At 40.2% G+C, this 19,263-nt stretch overlaps 1 protein-coding gene across 2 annotated transcripts; it reads right to left on the bottom strand.

Annotated features, from left to right (window-relative positions):
• Window positions 1-11,571: 11,571 nt before the first annotated feature.
• Window positions 11,572-13,112, bottom strand: LOC131825776 (IQ domain-containing protein F2-like). Of its 2 annotated transcripts, none has more exons than XM_059165181.1 (3): window positions 13,028-13,112; window positions 12,766-12,849; window positions 11,572-12,003 (listed from the first exon to the last, which is right to left on the bottom strand). In XM_059165181.1, exons 1-3 carry the CDS (start codon window positions 13,043-13,045, stop codon window positions 11,620-11,622), a joined length of 486 nt encoding a protein of 161 aa, XP_059021164.1. In that variant the 5' UTR covers window positions 13,046-13,112; the 3' UTR covers window positions 11,572-11,619. The 2 variants fall into 2 exon arrangements, with proteins under 2 accessions (XP_059021164.1, XP_059021165.1); XM_059165182.1 differs by having other exon boundaries at window positions 12,766-12,821; window positions 13,028-13,075.
• Between the last annotated feature and the right edge of the window lie 6,151 nt (window positions 13,113-19,263).

Consider the following 19,263-nt stretch of genomic DNA (forward strand, 5'->3'; position numbering starts at 1 on the left):
GAACAGACTGATTGTTAGCAGAGATTGAATTAGTAGTCAAAAACCTATTTGGGGGGCGCCTGGGTGGCTCAGTGGGTTAAAGCCTCTGCCTTCGGCTCAGGTCATGACCTCAGGGTCCTGGGATCGAGCCCGCATCGGGCTCTCTGCTCAGCAGGGAGCCTGCTTCCTCCCCTCCTCTCTCTACCTGCCTCTCTGCCTACTTGTGATCTCTATCTGTCAAATAAATAAATAAAATCTTTAAAAAAAAAAAAACCCTATTTGGGTGTCTGGGTGGCTCTATCAGTTGAACAACTGACTCTTGGTTTTGACTCAGGTCATGATCTCCTGATCAGGAGATCAAGTTCTGTGTCCAGCTCCATGCTCAGCAGGGAGTCTGCTTCCCCTCTCACTCTCCCTCTGCCTCTCTCCCTGCTTTCCCACTCTCTATCTCTCAAATAAATAAATAAATCTTTAAAAAAAAAAACAAAAAACAAAAAACAAAAAAAAACCACCTCTCAACAAACAAAAGTTTAGGACCAGACATCTTCACTGGTGAATTCTACCAAACATTCAAAGAAGGATTAATACAAATCCCTCTCAAACTTCAAAAAATAGAAGAGGTAGAGGAAGAAACTCTTTCAAACTCATTTTATAAAGCCAACATTACCTTGATGCCAAAGCTAGACAAGGATGCCGTAAGAAAAGAAAATTACAAGTCAGTATTCCTGATTAATGTAACTGCAGAAGTCATCGACAAAATATTAGCAAACTGAATTCAACAATACATTATAAGGATAATATACCATGATCAAGTGGGATTTATTCCAGGGATACAAGGATGATTGAATATCCAAAAATCAGCCAATGTGATACACCACATTAACAAAATGTAGGATAAAAATCACATCATCTCAACAGATGCAGAAAAAAAAATTGACAAAATTAAATGTTCATTTATTATAAAAACTCTCAACAAATTGGTTATAGAGGGAATGTACCTCAACCATAATAAACGCCATATATACCAAGAATACAGGTAGCATCGTACTTAATAGTAAAAACCTAAAAGATTTCCTCTAAGGTCAAGAACAAGAGAAGGATGTCCAATCTTGCCACTTTTATTCACCATAAAAGTGAATACTGAAGTCCTAGCCAGATAAATTAGGTAAGAAAAAGAAAAAAAGGGCAAAAATTGGAAAGGAAGAAATAAAACTATCACTATTTACAGATAGCATGATATTATATTAGGAAACCCTAAGGATTCCATCAAAAACTGTTAGAAGAAACAAATTCAGTAAAGTTAAAGAATACAAAATAAATATACAAAAATCTGTTGTATTTCTTTACACTTATAATGAACTATCAGGGAAATTAAGAAAATAATCCCATTTACAATTGTATCAAAAAAAATAAAATACCTAGGAATAAATTTAACCAAGGAGGTGAAAGACCTATAAATTGAAAACTACACAACATTAATGAAAGAAATTTTCTTTATATAAAGAAATTTATATAAATGGAAATATATTTCATGTCCATGGATTAGAAGAATTAATATTTTAAAAACATCCATACTACCCAAAACAATATAAGATTTCAATACAATCCTTATCAAAACTCCAATGGTATTTTTCACAGAAGTAGAAAATAATCATCATAAAATTTGTGAAGACTCTGAAAAGCCAAAGTAGTCATGAGAAAGAAGAACAAAACTAGAGGCATCACACTCGCCAATTTCAAATGATATTACAAATCTATAGTAATTAAAACAGTATGGTGTCATAAAAAGAGACACAAAGGTCAAAGTACCAGAATAAAAATCTCAGAAATAAACTCATATACATATGGTCAATCAATTTACAACAAAGGAGTCAAGGTTATAAGATGTGGAAAGGACAATCTCTTCAATAAATGATGTTGGGAAAATTAGCCACATACAAAAGAATGATACTGGCCCACCATCTATATATCATGCACAAAAATTAACTCAAAGAGTTAAATGTGAAGACTTGAATGTAAAACCGGAAATCATAAAGCTCCTAGAAGAAAACATAGGTGATAACCTCCTTGACATAGGCCTTAGTGATGATTTTTAAAATATGACACCAAAAGTAAAAGCAACAAAAGTAAAAATATATAAGTGAGATTACTTAAAAATTAAAGCCTGCACAGCAAAGGAAACCATCAATAAAATGAAAAGGCAACCTACCAAATGGGAAAAATAACTGCAAATCATATATCTGATAAGGGGTTAATATCCAAAATATATAAAGAACACATACAGCTCAATAGCAAAACAAAAACAAAAATAGCAATCCTTAAAAATGGGTGGAAGACCTAACAGACATTTTTCCAAAGAACACATATAGATGGCCAACAGGTACGTGAAAAGATGTTCAATATTATTAGTCATCAGGAAAATGTAAGTCAAAACCACAAGAAGAGTGGGGCCTAGGTGGCTCAGTTGGTTAAACGTTAGACTCTGGTTTTGGCTCAAGTCCTGATCTCAGGGTCCTCCACAATGCAGAGTCTGCTTGTCCTTCTCCCTCTGCTCCTCTCCCAGCTTGCTTGCTCACTCTCTTTCTGGAATAAATAAATAAAATCACTTAAAAAATACACAGTGAGGGCGCCTGGGTGGCTCAGTTGGTTAAGCAACTGCCTTTGGCTCAGGTCATGATCCTGGAGTCCTGGGACCAAGCCTTGCATCGGGCTCCCTGCTCAGCGGGGGGTCTGCCTCTCCCTCAGACCTTCTCCCTTCTCAGGCTCTCTCTCACTATCCCCCTCTCAAATAAATAAATAAATAAAATCTTTTAAACACACACACACACACACACACGGAGATATAACTTCACACCGGTTAGAATGGCTATGATTTAAAAAAAAAAAAAAAAAAAGAAAGAAGTTGATGAGGATGCAGAGAAAAGGGAACACTTATTTACTGTTGGTGGCATGTAAATTGGCGCTGGTCACTGTGGAAAACAGAATGGAGTTTCCTAAAAAAATTAAAAATAGAACTCTCATACTACCTGGCAATTCCACTGCTGGGTATTTATCTGAAGGAAACACACTAATTTGAAAAGATACATGCATCCCCAGATTCATTGCAGCAATAGCCAAGATATATAAACAACCTAAATGTCCATCGATGGATGAATGGATAAAGAAATTGTGGTGTATTCAATGGAATGTTACTCAACCATAAAAAAATAATGAAATCTTGCTATTTGCAACACTATGGATGAACCTCAAGGGCATTATACTAAGTGAAATAAGTCAGACAAAGAAAGAAAAATGCCACATACTTTCTCTTATATGGAATCTAAAACCAAAACCAAAACAAAACATAAGCTCATAGATACAGAGAACAGATTGATGGTTGCAAGAGGCAGTGAGGGGAGGTGGAGAAATGCATGTGTTTTGTTTTGTTTTTAGGGAAAAAATAACTTACCATATGACCTAACAATTCCACTCCTAAGTATATACCCTAGAGAACTGAAAACATATGCCCATACAAAAACTTATATATCAATATTTATAACTATATTTTTCAAAATAGTCAAAAAGTAGAAATGACTCAAATGTCCATTAACTGATAAATGGATTAAAAAATGTAATATATGCATGCAAAGGAATATTATATGACCATAGAAAGGAATGAAATACTGGGGCGCCTGGGTGGCTCAGTGGGTTAAGCCGCTGCCTTTGGCTCAGGTCATGATCTCAGAGTCCTGGGATCGAGTCCCGCATCAGGCTCTCTGCTCAGCGGAGAGCCTGCTTCCCTCTCTCTCTCTGCCTGCCTCTCCATCTACTTGTGATTTCTCTCTGTCAAATAAATAAAAAAATAAAATCTTTAAAAAAAAAAAAAAAGAAAGAAAGGAACGAAATACTGACATGCTACAATGTAAGTGGACCTTGAAAACACTATACTAAGCAAAAGAAACCAGACAAAGAAAGCCACTTATTGTGTGATTCAAACCATATGAAACATACAAAATAGGCAAATTTATAAGGACATATTTTGGAACGGTGGAATTCAGAGATTGGGTTAGGGAAGAATGGAGATTGACTGCTAATGGGTATGAGGCTTATTTGGGGGCTGACGAAAGTGTTCTCAAATCATATAGTAGTGATAGTTGCACAACTCTGTGAATATATTAAAAACTACTGGATTGTATAGTTTTAAATAGTGAGCTTTATAGAATATAAATTATATCTTAAAAAAAAGACTTTTACAGGGGTGCTTGGCTGGCTCAGTTAGTGGAGCATGTGACTCTTAATCTCAAGGTTGTGAGTTTGAGCCCCACGTTGGTTGTAGAGATTACTCAAAAATAAAATCTTCTAAAAAAAGACTTTTAAAGAGAAAAATTGTGAAACCTTCTAGAAAGACATAAAATAATTCTTTTTTTTAAGACATTAAAGAATTCTTAAGCAAAGAGAGGAATAATCCGTGGTCTTAGAAGGAACTCAATATCACACGGTAGCCTTTCTCCCCAAAACCAACAATCCTAGTGGGACTTTTCAGGGAACTAACACTAACACTATGAAATGCTTGTTGGAAATCTCAGTCCAATAGGCTTGAATATTTGTCACATTGGAAATACCTGAATATGTAAAGTTTTTTTTTAGAGTTTGGATATGAATCTACCTGGTCTTGGGGACTTGTTTATGGTGGATCTTTAATATCCTTCTCAATTTATCAAGTTTTACATATTTCTTCGATTAATTTAATTTACATTTTGTTAGGAAAACATTTCCTCTTAGTTGTCTCTGCTGAGCAGAGAGCCTGATATGGGACTCTATCCCAGGACCCTGAGATCATGACATGAGCCAAAGGCAGCAGCTTAAGCCACTGAGCCACCCAGGCACCCCAGGTGTCTGACTCTTGATCTCAGCTCAGGTCTTGATCTCAGGATCATGAGTTCAAACCCTACATTGAGGCTCCATGTCTCATGTTGGGCTCCATGTCTAGTTGTGGAGACTACTTTAAAAAATCAGTCACATGTTAAAGGTCACTATATAGAGGTAAAGGAGTCAATTCATCAAGAGGTTATAACATTTGTAAATTGATATGTGCCAGAGCACCTAAATATTCAGAGCAAAAAATTTTTTTTAAGATTTTATTTACTTGAGAGAGACAGACAGTGACAGAGATAGTGAGAGAGAGCACAAGTGGAGAGGAGAAAGAGAAGCAGGCTCCCACTGAGCAAGGAGCCCAATATGGGTCTTGACCCCAGGACCACAGGATCATGACCTGAGCTAAAGGTAGACATCTAACCAACTGATCCATCCAGGTGCCTCTAGAGCAAATCTTAACAGAGGTGAAAGGAGAATCAGATAGCAATACAATAAAAATAGAGGACTTCAAACCCCATTTTGAACAACATATAGATCATCTAGACAAAAAACCAATAAGGAAATAATGGACTTGAATAACACTATAGATTAAATGGACTTAATAGATATATCCACAACATTCCATCCAATGACACCAGAAAAACATTATTCTCAAGCACACATGAGACATTCTCCAGGATAGATCACATGTTAGGTCTCAAAAAAAAGTCTTGGAAATTTTAAGAAGATTGAGGCCATACAAAGTATCTTTTCTGACCACAATGGCATGATGCTAGAAATCAATAAAAAGAAGAAATTGAAAATTTCACAAGTATTAGAAATTAAACAACATGCTACTGAACAATCAATGGGCCAAAGAAATAAAAATGGAAATCAAAGTATCTTGAGACAAATAAAAATGAAAATATAACATACCAAAATTTGTGGGATGCAGCAAAAGCTGTTCTAAGAGGGAAGTTTATAGTGGAATGTCTACATTAAGAAAAAAAGAGAGCTCTCAAATAAACAACCTAACTTTATACCTTAAAAAAAAAAACAAGAAAAAGAAGAACAAAGGCCAAAGAGAGAAAAAATATTAGAGCAGAAATAAATGAAATAGAGAATAGTATGATAATAGAAAAAAAATCAATTAACCCAGAGTTTTTTTTTTTTTTTAAGATTTTTATTTATTTGACAGACAGACCACAAGTAGGCAGAGAGGCAGGCAGAAAGAGAGAGGAGGAAGGAGGCAGGCTCCCTGCTGAGCAGAGAGACCGATGTGAGGCTTGATCCCAGGACCCTGGGATCATGACCCGAGCCGAAGGCAGAGGCTTTAACCACTGAGCACCCAGGCGTCCTAGAGTTATTTTTTTTTTAAAGATAAACAATTTTGACAAACCTTTAGCTAGACTAAACAAGAAAAAGAGAGGCTTCAAATAAATAAAATTATAAAAGAGTGTATATTACAACTGATACTACAGAAAACCAGAGGATTGTAAGAGATTACTATAAACAGCTGTACATAAACTGATTGGATAGCTTTGAAAATGGGTTAGCTCCTAGAAACATACAACCTATTATGACTGAATCATGATGAAATAGAAAATCTCAGTAGATCAATAATGAGTGAGATTGAAGCAGTAATTCAAAAAAAATCTCCCCAAATAGAAAAGCCAAAACCATATACTTGATGAAACCATACACTTGATGGGTGAATTCTTTTTTCTTTTTTTAAAGATTTATTTATTTATTTATTTGACAGACAGAGACCACAAGTAGGCAGAGAGGCAGGCAGAGAGAGGGAGGGGAGCAGGGAATTGATGCGGATGCTGGGCTCAATCCCAGGACCTTGGGATCATGACCCAAGCTGAAGGCAGAGGCTTTAACCCACTGAGCCACCCAGGCACCCCTTGATGGGTGAATTCTACCAACCATTTAAAGCCAATTCTTTTCAATTGTTTCCAATCATTGCCAATACTAATGTCAAGCAGTTTCCCCTACTATGCTTCCTTCTTGAAGTTTACAGTTTCAGGTCTTATGTTTAGGTCTTTAATCCATTTTGAGTTTATTTTTGTATATGGTATAAGATGAAAGTACGATTTCATTCTTTTGCATGTGGATATCCAGTTTTCCCATTATTTATTGAAGACACCATTCTTTCCCTATTGTGTATTCCTGGCTTCCTTGTCAAACATTGACCATACATGTTTGGGTTTATTACTGGGCTCTTTATTCTGTCCCATCAGTCTATATGTCTGTTTTTATCTCAGTATCATATTTTTCTGAGAACTACTGTTTTGTAATATCAGTTGAAATCAGGAATATGATACCTCCAGTTTTGTTTTGTTTTTTTCTCAAGATTACATTGGCTATTCAGGATTGTTCGTGGCTAGATACAAATTTTAGATTGTATTTTCTATTTCTGTGAAAAATCCCATTGGAATTATGATAGGGATTGCATTGAATCTATAGATCACTTTGTGTAGTGTGAACATTTTAACAATATTAACTCTTCTTTACCATGAACAGGACATAGGTTTCCATTTACTTGTCTCTTCTTCAGTTTCTTTCATCAGGAAGGTAAATAAGGCCTGCTTCCAACAGCAGATGATAAATTGGTGGGTTCTGCTGCTACTGCTTCTGAGGACAACTTGGGCACTGCCGCTGGCTAATTTGGGTTGTGGAGAGGGTAGATAAGCCTGGGTTCTACTGCTATGGACAGATCATGCCTGCTGCTACCAGTGGGTATACTGCATGGGATGGATTGACCCATCTGGGTACTAGTGTCATTACTGCAGTCAGTTTAGCCTGTCATTGCTATGACATATGGGTCTCCCTGCATAGTTTCTTCTGGGCTACCCTTCCTTTGGCCATAGAAAGCAGAATTTTCTTGTTTTTGTTTTGTTTTCCCCATACCTGTTAGTGGTTCTTGATTGCAGATATTTCTGGTGTCCTGTCTGAGATATATGGTAGACGAAAAGATAACTGAGGGAATTCATCATGGTGTACATTTTAAAATCATGAGGTTTCTAGCTTATCCCCACTTTCTTCTTTCCATATTTAGAGTCCTTTTATGATTGTCTATTGAATTCTTTTCAGACTATTTAGTTTGTATTTAGAGGGAAGGAGAAGGGAAAAGGGAGTTGACACCATCTTGTGCCAGAATGAGAAGCTCTTCTATCTAGGTTTTTAACCAAAGAAAGTGCAAAACTTAGATTCACACAAGTATACATAGCAGATTCATTTGTAATCACCAAAAACTGCAAATAACTCCAAGATCCTTCAACTGTCAACCAAGAATACTATACCTAGGCAATGATGTCCTTTTAATATCCATACAGTGGATTGTTACCCAGCAATAAAAAAAAAAATGAATACTTACAACACCATATAGAGTTCTCAAATGCATTATGCTAAGTAAAAGAAACCAGTTTCAAAAGGCAACAAACTATTATTCATTCTATATGAAATTCTGGAAAAGGTAAAATAATAGAGGCAGGGTAGAGATCTGTGGTTGATAGGGTCTGGTGGTGGAGTAGTGGTTGATTACAATGGGGCACAGGGGAATTATGCTTTATGTATTTTGAAGCTCAGTTATAGGGTGCATATACATAGTCTACAGTATTAAGGTATTAGTGTGAATGTTGAAAGAAGTAATAGTGAGGTTATTTATTTTTTTTTACAAAGTTATCATTTATTAAATATATATTAAAGTATTTATGGAGTAAATTGTAAGATTTTTGTTGTTTGCCTTTTTACAAAAGTATGTATTCTAATAAGGAAGTAGTAGTTAACTTTGTAGCCGGATGTATAAGGTAAAAACAGAGAAAAGAATCATTGGATTTGGCCAGCTGGAATATTGATAATGTTGATCAGTGCAGTCCCTGTGGAGTGAGAATGATAGAGAAGACTGGCTGGAAATGGCTGAAGAGAAAATGGTAGGAAGAGAAGTGGAAATGGCAACAACATAAAATATTAGGAAGAGAAGTGGAAATAGCAACATGTTTTGCTATGAATAGAAGCAAAAATCTGAATAGAAATTGACCAAGAGCATATTTGTTAAGGATGGAAGAGGTAGACACTGATAATTTAGATAGTGAGGTTTGGATGCAGGGTAAAATACCTTGAGATGGTAACAGGGTAGTGGAGGGGTTGAGCTTTGATGGGATCAAAGACCATTTATTTCAGCTGAAGGGACGGCAACAATTATGGTCCAGATGGCGCTGGGATGGATAATGTGGTGGTGTGAAGATGGAGGTCCAGTCTGTTCCCATTTCTTCAGTTAAGTGTGTGGTGACATAATCAAGTTTAAGGATAGAAAAAGTAGAGTTGGACATTTGGAAAGGAGGTGATATGGATATTCAACTCAGAAAATGAAAATGCAAGCAGGTCAGAGAAATGTATCAGGAAATTTGTCCAGTAGATATCTACAGTCATGCATATAAAATGATACCATGCCTCAGGGTTGTTTGTTTTGCTCCAGTCATGCTCACTTTTCTGTAGGCACAGAGCAAGTAGATGGTTGGGTTCACCCCACATGCTGTTTGCACGGAGAGCACTAAGAGGACTCAAGTTGTGCAGGGCAGAGGTTACAATGATTACCCATAGAGTCTGAACTGGGTAAAGAAAGATGCAAGGACATGATGGGGATGATGGCTGTAAAAACTAAAAAAAGTAGGGTTAATAGATTAGAAGACATTCTCACCTGAAGAAACATTCTATTGGGTGTATTTAAAAGGTTAACTGGAAGGATAGAATAAAGTAATCAGAAAATGGGACACTAGAAAAAGCAATTTGGGCCAGAGAAGAATTACTCGTATTGGTGAGGTCTACAAACACACTGTCCAATGGAATAGCCCTTACCCACATGTGCCCATTTAAACTTAGATTAAATTAAAGATTGAATTCTGGGGCACCTGGGTGGCTCAGTGGGTTAAGCCTCTGCCTTCGGCTCAGGTCATGGTCTCAGGGTCCTGGGATCGAGCCCCACATCGGGCTCTCTGCTCAGTGGGGAGCCTGCTTCCCCCCTCTCTCTCTGCCTGCCTTTGCCTACTTGTGATCTCTCTCACTCTGTCAAATAAACAAATAAAATCTTAAAAAAAAAATTAAAGATTGAATTCTTTAAAGTTGCACCAGGCACATTTCAAGGGCTTCACAACCATATGTGGCTAGTGACTACCACATTGGGCTGCACGGATACGGCACTTCTATCATCACAGAAAGTTCTATTGAATCGTGTTGCTTTATATGACTATGGGAGTGAGTGGTTGAGGATGGGAGCAAAAATAATTAGAGGCAAGGAGATTGATGGGACCATCTGGCCACTGGTAAAATCACCAAAAATGGAGATCAGAGTAGGGATGGGATAATATTAGAGGGAGCTCTGTTTGTGTCTCAGCCCTTAGAGAAAAGGATTCAGGTAAGGATATTGTGGAGATAGAGTTGTAGTACCATGAACTCCTGTTTTCCATTAACCCCCAGGGTCATACTGTTAGGTTCCGTGATCAAAGGAACAAGACTGATACAAAGCGAAGGTCAAGCAAAGCTTTATTTCGCACCAAGCATCAAGAATCAAACTGACCGGTCAGGGCTGTCTCTTACGAAAAGGTGACGATGACGACCCCTGCAAGACCACTACCAACGTGGCCACTCTGGACAAGGCCGTTCCCTGACGGGGCTGCTCCAGACGAGACCTCCCCCCAGACGATGCTGCTCCTGACTGGGCGGCTCACGGAGGAGGCCTCACGTTGAGGAAGCCACTCCCGAAATGAAGCTTCTCCCCGCAATGACACTGCTCCAGCAAGGCTGCTCAACGAGGCTGCGGCTTGGGTTGGTGGGGCCACTGGCTGCTCTCAGGGCTCTGACAGAGCTGTCAGCTCTGTGGGCTCTGACAGCTCTTACAGCCCTGGTGGCTCTGACGGCTCTGACGGCTCTCCCGGCTCTCCCGACTCTCCTAGTCCTCCAACGGCTCTCCTACTCCTCCTCCTCAGCCCCGCAAACAAACCTTTATAGGGGTGGTTGAGCCCTGCCCACACACAGGTGGCCAATGGGATTTAAACTCACCTCAGTAAATATATGCGTGCCCCACTGATTGGATGTCTTCACCTGGCCTGACCCACCCTTGTATCTAGGCTTTGCAAGTAAGTTCCTCTGGGAGGGGCAGGGCCAATCTAAGTTCACTGCATAGGGTCAATCTAAGTTCACTGCAAAAAATGGCTCCCTCTGGCCAACCAGGCCCTTACATTACCAGCTCATCAGCTTGCCCAGCCGTACCTATCACTAAGACCAGCTTCTTGTCCATCACCTGGAGCTGCACTGCAGTGTTCCAAAAGAGTCAGGCAAATGTTGGCATTTTCTCTAAGGGCTTGTCAAAAATACCTTGTCTGAGGTATCCCCACCAACCTCAACCCCAGGCAGACAGAGAACACTCTAAGGTCTCTACCACATGCAGAGGTACTCAGAATCTTCAGGAAGAAGCAGCCCAGCTATTTTCAGATTCCCAGGTGAGAAGAAAGGAATGGGTCTGGGAATAGGAACTAAGACTCCTGGATCTGTCATATATCAGGACAGTCTAGGACCCAGTTTCTGTTTTGACAATTGAATAAATAGCATCTGGTCATCGTGAGTCCAGAATGGGGTTCATGGGCACACAGGGAAAACCTCACTGAAGTTCTTTCCCAGGAAGAAGAGGTGGTAGCATGGCCCAAGACCCAACATTTCCATTAGCTGGGGGAGACCATGAGACATACTAGAACCGATTAGATCTTTACTGGGAACAGGAGACCCAGTGCCCCTTCTTGCCAGCCCTTAGGGGTTGATGATCTCAATGTGGAACTGTAGGTGAGTGGCTGTGACTACACAGTGGCCCCGGAGGAGAGCACAGGTATAACAGTTTTGGCATGCCCAGTGGCATTGGATGACACGGATGGCATTGAGCACCTGACAGTATCGCCAGTGGATACGCCACATACGGACCAAAGACTGGATCTTGACCACCGCTCTCACTGTATTTGCGTAGGTAACCAGGGCTTCCCTTCGTTTCTTCTGCAGCAGGTTCACCAAGGTCTGCCTCCACCAGCGCTGAATGATCCAGGCCCTGAGGGCTGCATGCAGCAATGTCCGGCGTACCAGGGTGCCACGCCACCAGGCCTGAATCTCTGTGGCTGCTTTTGTTTTTTTTTTTAAACTTTTCTAGGTGGAGATAAGAGAGACCACTCAGGGAACTTCCTGCCATCAACTTCCAAGATCTTCCTGGAAGGGGCCCAGATTCTCTTAACCATCATCGCTTCTTTGAAGTGTTTAGGGGAGTTAGGACACTGCCTGGGAGCCAGAAGACCTGGGTGGTGAGCCCTCCTCTGTCACTATGGGCAGATCACTCTGCTCTCAGAGTCACACCATCCTCCTGATGGTCTCACAGGTGTATGGATAAAGGGAAAAACCATTAGTAGCTAGAAGGGTGCATTATGAATATGAGGGACCTTGTTAGTCATGCTCTACCTCTTCAGTGCTTATTGGGTTTGGGAGGTTTGACCTCATAATGCCTTTGCCTGGTAGTCTTTGCTAATTCTAGTCCCAGCCATCATTGATTGATTTCTCACTGCCACAACAATGTAGTTCAATACGGTGGTGGGTTTTCAGCACCCTCATCCCACTTTCGACTCCAGCCCATATTTTGAACATTATACTCTCTAATTCAGAGTCCTCACATTCTCATTTCCCAGATCCATTTGTTCCTTGATGGCTTTCATTCTCTCCATTCACTTTTCATGCCATAGTCTAACCGAGATCCAGAGAGTCCATGCAGAGAAGGGAGTGGAGGAAAAAATGAGCCAATATTGAGTTGACACCTGATTTTTTTTAGACTCTGGATCCATAAAAAGCACATTTCCACACCCTCATGACACAGACATAAATGTGCTGGATATCTCCTAACTAAATGGCAATTTTACCCACCTCGAGGTTCTGCTTCTTCTTCCTCTTCAATTCAATTACTTCATCAGCATCTTCAACTACAATTAGAACTAAATTGCCATGAGTCTGTCATCAGAATTAAATGGGAAATGAATGGATGAGTTAAGACTGTTGTTGACTCTTTATGGCTCTGTATTCAGATACCCCGTGCTTCAACATCCCTTCTTTTCCCAAGACCTGTGAAGTCCCTGGTGATTTCCACCCCCTTCTAGCTTGCCTAGTAAATCTGGCAACCGTCTCTTACACAAAATTGGATCCCCATGGCTTGTCTTTAGATGGTTCATTAGCCTTGATTTCTCTACTTCCCAAAGTCTGGCATGAGTAAAATGAGGGGGACAGCTGAGTTCACAACTGCATTATGACATAAGGATTAGGATATCTACCACAGAGTTGAGTCTTCTTCAGAACAAGCTCCGTGGGAATTTTTATTCCCTGTCTACTTTCCTCTTGTCAGAGATGTACCAGGGCTCAGAATGGAAAGATATGGCACTTGAGAAACCAGGGCTCTCCTCCAGTGAGGCCCATCCACATCCCTCCTCATTATCAGCCACACAGGAGAGTAGGAGGGACCACTCTCCTGTATCTCCATATAGCTCTCTAGTGTCTTCTCAGACTTAGCATTTCCTGTCTTCCCCTGACTGAAATTTCAGTGCCTCAATATACCATAGGAAACTAGAAAGAAAGAGAACAGATGAATCTAGAAAGTGGTAAAGTAAAAACAAAAATATAAATTAAATAGAAAACAAAAATGGGTGGTGGAAAGTAAATTTAAAAGGTGGTATTTTTGAAAAGACCAGTATTAAAGATAAATGCTCCATGAACTTAGGTAATGGATAAAGAGAACAAAAATGAAACAAGAAAGGCAAGACAATCACAAGGAGATTTAAATAAATATAAGAATATCATGGTAACAACGGGGCACCTGGGCAGCTCAGTAGATTAAAGCCTCTGCCTTCAGCTCAGGTCATGATCTCATGGTCTCAGGGTCCTGGGATTGAGCCCCACATCAGGCTCTCTGCTCAGCAGAGAGTCTGCTTTCTGATCCCCCTCTCCACCTGCCTCTCTGTCTACTTGTGATCTCTCTCTGTCAAATAAATAAATAAATAAAATCTTAAAAAAAAAAAATGAGTCAGACACCTAACTGACTGAGCCACCTAGGCATCTCACTTGTGATTGATTTTGAATAAAAGTGTATTTTCTCTGATTTAAAAATAAATAGCCCCATTAGATTTTTTTGGGTTATCATTTGCATGGACTATCTTTTTACATCTCTTCACTTTCAGCCTATATGTGTTCTTAAAGCTTAAGTGAATCTCTTGTAGGCAGCTTATTTTGATCTTGCTTTTTAAAAATCCTTTCTGAGTGCCTTTTGAAGTGAGAATTGAGTCCATTTACATTTAAAATAATTGTCCATAGAGAAGGACTTACTATTGTCATTATGTTAATTGTTTTCTGACTGTTTCGTTGTAGTCCTTGGTTCCTTTAATTCTTTATTGCTGTCTTTATGATTTATTTTTTGTAATGACATATTTTAAATATATTTTTTTAAGATTTTATTTATTTGACAGACAGAGATCACAAGTAGGCAGAGAGGCAGGCAGAGAGAGGAAGGGAAACAGGCTTCCTGTCGAGCAGAGAGCCCAATGCGGGGCTCAATCCCAGGACCCTGGGATCATGACCCGAGCCGAAGGCAGAGGCTTTAACCCACTGAGCCACCCAGGGACCCCTGTAATGGCATATTTTAACTCATTTCTCTATTTTTTGTGTATCCATTAGAGGGTTTTTGTGTGTCTGTGTGGTTACAATGAGACTTACATAAAACATCTTATACTTACAGCAATCTATTTTAGGATATTGACAACTTACCTTCAATTGCATACAAAAACTCTACGCTTCTACTTTTCTTTCCCCCACATTTTATATCACATTTTACATCTTTTTATATTGTGCATCCATTAACAAATTATTATAGCTATATTTTATCACTATTGTCTTTTTTCCACAGTCCCTTGTTTGTTTTTTATAAGATTGAATATAGTTGAAACATGATGTTACATTAGTTTCAGGTACACAACAGTTATTCAACAACAGTTACATTGTGCTATGTTCACCACAAGTGTAGTTACCATCTGTCACCGTGTAACCCTATTACAATGCCACCTGACTATATTCCCTATTTTGTACCTTTTATTCCCATGACTTCATCATTCCATAACTGGAAGCCTGTATCTCCCATTCCCCTCCATCCATTTTGCCCATCCCTCTAATCCCCACACCCTCCCCTCTGGCAACCATCTTTTAATTAAAACTGATTTATACACCGCTATTATAAGATTAGGATATTCTGACTTTGACTGTGTATTTAATTTTACCAGTGAGTTGTATACTTTTATATGTTCTCATGTTGTTTTGGAGGCGGGGGGCAGGGGGTGCGGTGGGCAGGGGGAGAGGAAGAGAGAGAATCTTAAGCAAAATGGAGATTGACACAGGGTTAGATCTCATAACCCTGAGATCATGACCTGAGCTGAAATCAAGAGTCAGATGCTCAAACAGTTGAGCCACCCAGTCTCAATGTTTTCCCACCCCACGTTTTCACGTTGTTTCTTAGCGTTCTTTCATTTCAACTTGAAGACTCCCTTTAGCATTTCTTGTAAGGCTGATCTAGTGGTGATGAAGTCCTTCAACTTTTCTTTATCTCACCTTGATTTCTCCTTTAATCTGAAGGACATCATTGTTGTAGTATTCTTGGTTGGCAGTTTTTTCTTTCAGCATTTTGACAATATCATCCCATTCCTTCCTGACCCGCAAGATTTTTGCTGAGATATCCACTGATAACTTTTGTCTGTGGTTTTTTTTTTGGGGGGGAGGGGGTGTCCCCTTCTATGTGACAAGTTGCTTTTAGTCTGTTGCTTTCAAATTTTTCTCTGTCTTAGACTTTTAAAAAAAGATTTTTATTATTTTTTTGACACGGAGAGAGAGAGAGTACAAGAAGGCAGGCAGAAGGAAAGGGAGGGGGGCGCCTGGGTGGCTCCGTGGGTTAAAGCCTCTGCCTTTGGCTCAGGTCATGATCCCGGGGTCCTGGGATCAAGCCCAGCATTGGGCTTTCTGCTCAGCAGGGAGCCTGCTTCCACCCACCCCCTGCCTGCCTCTCTGCCTACTTGTGATCTCTCTCTCTCTCTCAAATCAATAAATAAAATCTTTAAAAAGAAGAAGAAGGAGGAGGAGGAGGGAGGAAGAGAAGGAGAAGAAGAAAGGAGCAGGCTCCCTGCTGAGCCAGAAGCCTGATGTGGGGCTCAATCCCAGGACCCTAAGATCATGACCTAAGCCAAAGGCAGATGCTTAACTGACTGAGCCACCCAGGAGCCACTTGATTTTTTTTTTTTTTTTTTAGATTTTACTTATTTATTTGAGAGAGAGCATGTGAGAGAGCACAAGCAGAGTAGACAGGGAAAGGAGAAGCAGATTCCCTGCTGAGTAGGGAGCCTGATGCGGGGCTCAATCCCAGGACCCTAAGATCATAACCTGAACCAAAGACAGATACTTAACCAACTGCGCCACCCAGATGCCACTTTCTTTGACTTTTAACAATTTGATTATAATGTATCTCATAGTAGTATTTTTTGCATTGATCTTGCTTGGGGTTTTTTGAGCTTCAGATACCTTGATGTCCATATCTCTCCCAAAATAAAGGGAGTTTTCAGCTATTATTTCTTTAAATAAGCTTCTTGCCCCTTCCCCTTCTCTTTTTCTGGGAATTTTATGATGTGTATATTTGTTTAGTTAATGGAATTTTATTTTTCATATAGGCGTTCTTCAGTCTTTTTCATTCCTTTTTTCTCTTTGTTTCTCTAAATGGCTAACTCCACTGTCTTTGAGTTCCCTGATTCTTTCTTCATGTGATCAAGTCTACCATTGAAGTTTTCTATAGATTTTCAGTCTTCCATTGTATTCCATAGCTCTAGGATTTGTTTGTTTCTTTTTTATGGTTTCTATTTCCTAAACTTCTGATTTTGTTCATTGTTTTCCTGATTTTGGCTAGTTGTTTGTGTTCTCTTGCGTTTCATTCAACTTCCTTTTTTTTTTTTCTAAGATTTTATTTATTTATTTGACAGAGAGAGAGACAGCAAGAGAGGGAACACAAGCTGGGGAGCGGGAGAGGGAGAAGCAGGCTTCCCACCCAGCAGGGAGCCCGATGCAGGGCTAGATCCCAGGACCCCAAAATCATGACCTGAGGAGAAGGCAGATGCTTAATGACTGAATCACCCAGGCTCCCCTCATTCAGTGTCTTTAAGGTAATTTCTTTGAATTGTAAGGCAATTGCAGACCTCCATTTCTTTGGGCTCACTTATTGGAACATTATTAGTTTCCTTTGTTGGTATCATGTTTGCCTGATTCTTCTTAATGTGTATAGCCTTGTGTTGGTGTCTGTGCATTTAAAGGACCAAACACCTCTTCTACTCTTTACAGACTGTTTTTGGCAGGTAAAGACTTTGTTGGTTCCTCAGGCTGGTGGGATTACCTTCAGAATCACAGTCAAGCTGGGTTGGAGCTGAGTCATGTGGCCTTTGCCAGGTCCACAGCAGGGTTCACTGTTGGATCTGTTGTCAGAGACCTGGACAGGCATATATTCTATCTGATCCCTGCATGGACATGCTTGCCTTTGGGACCTAGTTCAGTAGGGATGCTGTGGAGACAAGTGTCCACTTCAGGTCCACAGCTGGGTCAGCAGACCACAGGCCTGATTACCAGGTATATGGATGAGTGTGGCTCCCTCCAGGTCCCTCTAAGAAGGCTTGTGCCAGAATACTGGGTATGCCCTGGACAGGCAGAACTAGGCCCAGACCATGGCTGAGAGGGCTGGAACTGATTCCCAAGGCTGCTTCAGTTGTTCATAGCCAAGATTGAGGTCTGCAAGCCTGGCTCTGAAGGCAGATGGCTGTGTCTTCTAGTTGGTCTCTGGGTGGGCAGGACTGCTCTTGAATTCTGACTGGGATGGGCTATAACCAAGTCACAGAGCCATTTCATGGATCTGCTGTCATACCAAAGTTGACTACCCTGTTTCCAGGGGGCACTTACAGACATTTCTCCCAGTGGGCCCCTAGGCTGGCAAGATATCCTAGGGACTGAAGTTGGGAGGAACTAGAACCAAACTACAGGATGTCCTGGGGTTCAGAGGGGCTTGTTTCCCACTGGACCCCTGGGCTGCCGGGATTGCTTACAGACTGCTGTGGGGAGGAGCTTGAGCTAAGAGCCATTTCAGGATCTGTGTCAGAACAAGTTTAACAGGCTTTGCTCCAGGGGCTCCCAGGCTGTGGCTGAGAGGGGCCAGAGCTGGGTCACAGGCCACTTCAGGGTCACAACTAGGGCCAAGGTCTGTGGGCCTGTTGCCTGAGACATAAGCACAAATGACTCCTCTCAGGTTCCTTGATATATGGTGTGATTGTAAAATCAAGGCCAAACAGGGGTGCAGAACTGTTACCAGGTGTGTAGACAGGACCATGTTTGGTGAGTCAGCCACTGGGCATGGACCAACATTCTCAAAATGGACCTCCTTGGTCTTGACTCCACTGAGGTTTCACAGTCTCTTACCTGGATTCCAGATTCCCACAAAGTATTTTTATCTATGAGTGGCTGCCAAGTTATTGCTGCTGAAGGGCAAGATGAACAAGGAAACTCCTTTTCCACCATCTTGTTGATGTCACTGTGCTAGAATACATATATATTTTTTTAACTCCCAAAACAAAACAGTAAAAAAAGAAATAACCCAGTTAGAAAACGAGCAAAAGACATTGACAGATATTTCCCTGGAGAGTATATAGATGGCAAGTAAGCGTTTGCAACAACATGGATGGGTCTAGAGAATGTAATACAAAGTGAAATTTGTCAGAAAACGACAAATCAAATACTGTAAGATTTCACTCATGTGGAATTTAAGGAACAAAACAAATGAACAAAGAAAAAAAAGAGACAAACCAAAAAATAGGGTGCCTCGGTGGCTCAGTGGGTTAAGCTTCTGCCTTTGGCTCAGGTCATGATCTCAGGGTCCTGGGATTGAGCCCCACATCGGGCTCTCTGCTCAGGAAGGAGCCTGCTTCCTCCTCTAGCTCTGCCTGCCTCTCTGCCTACTTGTGATCTCTGTCCGTCAAATAAATAAAATCTTTTAAAAGAAATAGACTATTAAATATAGAGAATAAACTGATGGTTACTAGAGAGGGAGTCAAGGGGAAGAGGGATGGGTAAAATAGATGAAGAGGATTAAGAGTGTATTTACCATATAAGCATTGAGTAATGTATAGATTTGTTGAATCACTATATTGTCTGCTTGAAACTAGTATAACACTGTATGTTAACTCTACTGGAATTCTAAAAATAAATAAATAATAATTTAATTCTTAAAACTTACTGTAACTTTGGTTTGTAACTCTAGCTTTTTGCTTTCTACACAATTTAAGAGACTAATGCATTAAAAAAAAAATTATT

Source organism: Mustela lutreola, chromosome 2, assembly GCF_030435805.1.
Source record: "Mustela lutreola isolate mMusLut2 chromosome 2, mMusLut2.pri, whole genome shotgun sequence".
Lineage (NCBI taxonomy): Eukaryota > Metazoa > Chordata > Mammalia > Carnivora > Mustelidae > Mustela > Mustela lutreola.

Excerpts from the sequence above, each read along its gene's own strand:
- LOC131825776 (XM_059165181.1), bottom strand. Across the intron at positions 12,004-12,765 it reads AGAAGAAGCAGAACCTCGAG|AAAAGTTTAAAAAAAAAAAC; the intron begins GTGGGTAAAATT and ends ATCTCCACCTAG.